Source organism: Hevea brasiliensis, chromosome 18, assembly GCF_030052815.1.
Source record: "Hevea brasiliensis isolate MT/VB/25A 57/8 chromosome 18, ASM3005281v1, whole genome shotgun sequence".
Classification (NCBI taxonomy): Eukaryota; Viridiplantae; Streptophyta; class Magnoliopsida; order Malpighiales; family Euphorbiaceae; genus Hevea; species Hevea brasiliensis.
This window is the reverse complement of record NC_079510.1, coordinates 8,007,375-8,013,684: the sequence shown is the minus strand read 5'-3', so window position 1 is coordinate 8,013,684 and position 6,310 is coordinate 8,007,375. Positions and strand designations below refer to the sequence as shown.

At 32.9% G+C, this 6,310-nt stretch overlaps 1 protein-coding gene across 1 annotated transcript in view; it reads right to left on the bottom strand.

Moving 5' to 3' along the window:
- Positions 1 to 1,334: 1,334 nt before the first annotated feature.
- LOC110664714 (probable ADP-ribosylation factor GTPase-activating protein AGD8) overlaps positions 1,335 to 6,310 on the bottom strand; it is a 9,984-nt gene continuing 5,008 nt past the window's right edge. The window contains exons 4-7 of the mRNA XM_021824481.2: positions 5,834 to 6,097; positions 2,523 to 2,648; positions 1,948 to 2,046; positions 1,335 to 1,759 (exon numbers count right to left, since the gene is read on the bottom strand). Of these exons, the coding sequence (XP_021680173.2) occupies positions 1,652 to 1,759; positions 1,948 to 2,046; positions 2,523 to 2,648; positions 5,834 to 6,097 (597 nt within the window). The 3' untranslated portion in view covers positions 1,335 to 1,651. The remainder of the gene's footprint in view (positions 1,760 to 1,947; positions 2,047 to 2,522; positions 2,649 to 5,833; positions 6,098 to 6,310) is intronic.

The window sequence follows — 6,310 nt, the reverse complement described above, 5'->3', positions numbered from 1 at the left end:
GGACCAAAATAAGTGGTTGGACTTAAATTTTCAGCTAATAAAGTGCAGAAAAATAATATATATATATATATATATATATAAAAATTCAATGTAATTGATTTCTTTCTTATTATGAGGAAAAACTAAAATTTCTATTTAATTTTTTTTGTCAATTTTCATGTTTAAAAATCTTAGTAGATAAAAGAATTTAATTTTTTTTAACTTAAAAGAAACTTTGTTTTGGAAGAAATATAAATCAAGAAAAAAAAATATAATTATATGAAATCTGAGATAAAAGAGAAGTGTACAAAAAAAACTTTTTAAAGAATTTAATTTTTTTAACTTCTAAAAAAATTTATTTTAAAGAAATAAAAATTAAGAAAAAAAATAATATAATTATACGAAATCTAAGATAAAAAGAAGTTTTGAGAGCAAAAAGAAAATCCTTTTTAATAGCTCAACAATATCTTGAGTTATAAAGACATAATTTTAAATTTATTATTATAATCTTGAGTTAATTTTTTAGATTTTTTTGTGTAATTAATTCTAATTGAAACTAAAAATACTCTAATATTATTGAATTACTTATTGATCATTGTCAAGGGCTTTTAAGATCATTTTTATTACTGTTTTCTTGAGGGAAGTTAATCTTCATAAAGCAAGGATTGGATTGGGTAAGTTTTACGAGGACAAAATTAACTTAAACTTTTATACCCAACTTGAGCCCATCCCATGTACAGCCCCAATATTCAACTTTCAGAATGCTAGAGTTAGGGGTTCTATTTATAATTTCAAGAAATTTTAATTTTCAAGTTTGATTCAGTTAGTTAACCGAAATAAATGAAAAAGCCGAACCAACCAATTTCTTAAAATTTCACCATTTTGCCACTGCTCCGCTGACCGCTCTCAGTCTGTCACAGGGGAATCAAGAAGCTTCTTCCATAGCCGAAGCCCGAAGCCTTCTTCCTTCCCTGTCAGAACCAACGACCCACAAATCCCTTCTCTTTCACTCACAGCCGAAGCCTTTTTCCCCTCTATTCTCTTCTTTTTCTTCTTCTCCTTCTTATTGAATTTGAGATGATGAATCCAATGTAATTTGAGTGAAGAATGGATGGAACCAAGACAAAGAACAACAAAATCTTCAGTGAGAAACGAAGTTTGAGGAAAACCATGAGTGCTGTAAATTTTAGGTTCTTATTACACTGTCATTACCACATGATTGGTTTAGTTCACTTCAGATTTTAGTAAATTCGATTTTCAATTTTTCAGTTCAATTCAATTTAAAACCGAACTGACTGATTACAGCTAACATTTCACAATTCAAACATCAGAAATCAAAAGGAGCCAGCACGGCAGGAATTAAACAGCAAATTAATATAAATTGCAGGACAAATTTGTGTAGTTTTCTCATGAAGGCATCAACAAATTGTTCATAATTTCAGTTCCTACCCCTTGAATACACTGCAAGAAACCTGTTCAGGTTTACAAAATGATATAGTAACTAGGAGAAATAACTAAACACAATCTCAAAATCTGCACTTGAAAATAAAACATCTTGAAAAGTTTTTAATTTTATATTTCCCTGAGAATTTTACGATCGACTCATTTTACATTCCACTACACAAGTATCGGCTTGGATTTTTTTTTTTTTTTAACATATAACACACCCATATCAGAGGATTCGATCTTGAAGATCAGTTATTAAGGTCGATGCCAATGAACTGAGTTTCTTCCCAGTCTCTCCAGCTATATTCTTGAGGGAAGAAATATCCTGTTGTGCCTGAAAGGGGATAGAGCAAAAGGAGAAGAGATTTTATCAATATATATAAATATATTATGTTTTTGCCTTTTTTTTTTTTTAACACGTGGCACGGTGTACAAGAGGGATAAAGAAAGAGGGAAAGTATTTTCGAATTTAAAATATTAAAAACTCAAGCAATCTTAAGCACCAAATCATGTTAAGTATACCTGGAAAGATATCCGGTTAATCAGGTCACTTGCAGCAAGATCAATGGAGTGATCATTGCTGTTACCAAAAAGATCAGCACTGGAGATTGCTGAGGAACTCTGTAATGAACATGAAGATTACTAACCTTGGCCTTAAAGCAAAAGTTATAATAAAAAATGAAAAGAAACTTTATGATCATGCAGATATATCAAAATACAAGTTTCTTTTGTAGGGTTATGATCTCTATTAGTTATGAACTGGTTGATGACTACAACTAAAGCTTCTGGCTTAACTAGATTTCCATTTGGTTCCATTTCAGTCTGAAATATAGCCTTTTAGTTAGAGTGGAATAACACCACCAGGAATATGAATCCACAAAAGGAGTAAAGAGATCCCCAGCACCAGCCCCAACCTAAACACATGCTTAATGGGAATGGGTAAAGAAAGCGTAAAGAAAGGAAGGAGTATTTAGGAATTTATAAACAACATCTAAATGCTACCATTTTTCTCAAAGAAGGTCAAAATAAATTAACAAAGAAAAAGATTATTAAAAACTGTCAATAAGAACATATTACAGTTGATAGCATTGACATACTGAGAATTTCTGCAAGGAAACTTGAGCATCAACATCAGTGGCTTTGCTCTGATCACCAAAGTACTGAGCTGATGAGATTGATTTTGCATTTGAGAACTTCTTCCTTGCTTCGTCTGTTTCCTGAATCTGATAGCTCAAGGATTCAAAAACAAGAAAGTATAGGAAAAATGCATGCGATCCCATATCTAACAATCATGTAATCATTAAGAGTATCTGACAATCTCCAATAATTACAGGCAAAATTATCTTCAATTTTTTTTATGTATATCTTGAAATAAATGCAAAATAAACAATAATAGAGTATCAGATTAAGTGTTACCAAAGCATAACATATTCAAAACTTGAAATGGCATCATTTTTACAACTGACCCACAACTGTTGATTTTCAAGTTCTTTACAAACAAAAACTCCCTCCCTTCACTGAACCCATGACAGCCCTTATTTTGGGTTGCATACTTTTTATAGCCAAATGTTTATAAACTACACATCTTTTTATATTGCATAGTTACTTGCCCAATGTAGGCAGTAGCAGATGTAGAAAAAAAAAATTTCGGAGTCAATATATAAGAGTCAATTGATGTTCTATTAGTAAAATACATTATCCATTAAAAAAGAGGGTTCAATATATAAATTAATGAGGGGTCAATTATATATATATATATATATATATATATATATATATATATATATAATTTAAGAAAAAAGAGGGGTCAACTGACCCCTCTTTTAGTATGGTAAATCTGCCACTGAACATAGGGGTGTGCAATTAGTTGGTTTGGTTTTGAACTAAACTACAAAATCATGAGAACCAAACCGAGCCAAAGTATAAAGAAAACTGAATTGAACCGAACTGAAAAATTCAGTTTGGTTCATCAGTTCTACCGTTCTCACCAGGTTACACTTTACAGCAAGTTACACTTCCCAGCAAATCATAACAACAATGGCAATCAACAATAAAAGCAAAATAAACCATAAAAAATATCAACAAAATAAACAATCAACAACAACAACAGATCTCAAATTCTATATATATAATCGAAAATAGATCAACAAATGAATAAAATAAACCAAATTGATTTACTGAAAAAACGAATTAAATTGGTTAGGTTTGGTTTGGTTTTCGGTTAAAAACCGTACTGTCTCACCCCTAGCCCAATTTCTATTCCTAGATCCTGTTAAGATGTTATATGTGATGGGAAATATAGTACTTGTACAGAAAAATCCTCAGCTTTGGTCGTAACTTTAAGCATCCCCTCTCTCTCTCTCTCTCTCTCTCTCTCTCTCTCTCTCTCTCTCTCTCTCTCTATATATATATATATATATATATATATATATATATATATATATATATATATATATATATATATATATATATTGCTCTACTGCTGCTTAATTCTTCCCAAACAAACCCTCCCTAAACCCATACAAACATATTTTATTGGAGTTATTTAGTCACTGGGGATTGAATATCTTGACATGTGACAAATTTCGGCTTGACAACTGAGTTTAAAAGATATGGAGATCTATTTGGGGGAGTCATCTGCACAATGTACACATGCAGTAATGCTTTTGCTTTGGTCAAACTGGGCATAGTACTGTTTTTATATTCATGTAGGTTGTAGCACTATCATTTGCCTTCAATGAATTAGGTTTAGCGTTGTTTTCTAATTACACATACCTGCATATTTTTAAGTTTACTTCATATTTCCACGTGGGTATTATTTTGATCATTTTTAATCTTTTGCATGTGCCTTTTGATATTTGTTTTCTGTTTTCTCATAAATGGAAAACATAAAAAAGATTATATAAACTGTACTCCAGTGAAACCAATCATGCCAGCTCAGCTGCACTAAAAAATAGATTAGTTTCAGTTTACAGAAATCTCAACCCTCAGTTTCAGTTAAGAAAGTAATATCTATCTTGTCCATGTATCCAACCTGTGGCAGCCCAAATATCTGAAGATGGATACAATTAATCTAAATTTTTTATTTTACAGGTTTGCTACAGTTGATAATTGATACCATTCACAACCTATAACCAACTAAATAATATGAATCCCATAGTTATTAAAGGCGCGCCTCAGGCACGCCTCAGGCTCAAGGCTCACCAGGCTCGAACCCTAGCGCCTTATGAGCCTTATGCGCCTAGGTGTGCGCCTTTGTTCCAGGCACAAGGTTCTAGAGAGGCATGCTTTCTTAATTTCTATCTTTAGCGAGCACTTTCATTAGCAAAAAGGACAACCACTTAAACTCAAACCAGCAAACCCAATTCAAGATATATGCCAAAGGAAAAAAAAAGAAAAGCATCACATTTATTTGATTTTTATGAACTTTTTAAATTTTTTACTTTTGCGCCTCACCTTGCTCAGGCGAGCGCCTGAGCCTTGCGCCTTGCGCCTAGGCTCCAGGACTCCTTGGCGCCTTAGTGCGCCTTGAGCCTTTAATAACTATGATGAATCCTAGTTAAAACGTAACATACCTGGAACACGGTACCCTCAGGTCATGGTAGGGATACACAGTACATATGATAATTTTTTTAAAAACAAACACATAATTCAAAATTTTTGTAAAATTACTATTATTATTATTATTATTATTATTATTATTATTACTGTCATTATTGACTGTTAAAATAATATATTTTTAAATAATTAAAAATATTAATAATTAATAGTGCTCGTATTTCCTAAAAACTTGCATTTCTAGCAGTGATTAGTCTAGAGGTGTTATTCCATATTACTCTCCCAAGGTCCCACATAACCCCACTGATGATAGAAAAGAGCCCCACATTTTATCTTCCCCCTCACCGTTCATTGGAACCAAATTTTGGCAACCCAAATTGCATCCCTTAGAAATTTAGGATACAAACATCCCGCGAATTGGAATGTGCAACGTAGATTGTTGGGGGCCAGCGCGTGGGGGTGTGAGGGGTTGGCTTGGGGGTTAAGCAAATTTGGTAACTATATGCAACTGCAAGAACAAATTAATTTTTTAAGAAGTTGCTTATGTCCATCCTAAGTTTCCACGTCATATCAGCCATCCAATTTTCAGACTTTTAGCTGGCTTCTTTTCTACGGGAAAAAAATTGAGGCCTAACACCCCATTAGTACTGCAGATAGAGGCTCAGCAGTACAATGATTAGTGACCCTAACCCGCATTTTGGCAAAGCATCCACCCTGCAGTATGCCAAAATCTTTATGCACAATTCCAAAAAAGACAAACATTTCAGTTTTAACATGAGAGGTTTTTGGCATTTAATAACTGTATTAACAGGTGAGCAATTTGCATGAGCATAAAATTAATGAAGTTTACCTGCACTTTTGAGGAGTTTGAGCTTGATTTCCTCGGAAATCCACTATCCATTCCAAATTCTGCAAAGAAGCTTGATGACTTTGGTGGAGATACATGGCTAATCACTTGCGGACCTCCAGAAGTTAGTTCAGTAGATTGGACATTATCCACATATTCAAAGCGAGATCCAAAAGTTGTGCCACCTTTTGGAGTGTTGTTATTAGTAGAAGAAGGGACAGGAAGAGCTGGTTCTTCAGGTTTCTGATCATACAGATTTTCACTGGGCTGCAATGAATAAGATAGCTACTGAGAAGGTACAAGATGATCATCAAGTAACTCTGAAGATGAGCATTAATTAGCCAAAACCAAAATATTAAACTAAAACTAAAACTAAACTTGCACATTCTCTCGCTCTCTCTCCCCTAAACAATGTATTTGTAAACCTTTAAAATGCAAGAATCTCTTCAATTCAATTTGCTCGATTTCATGCTTGGAAAG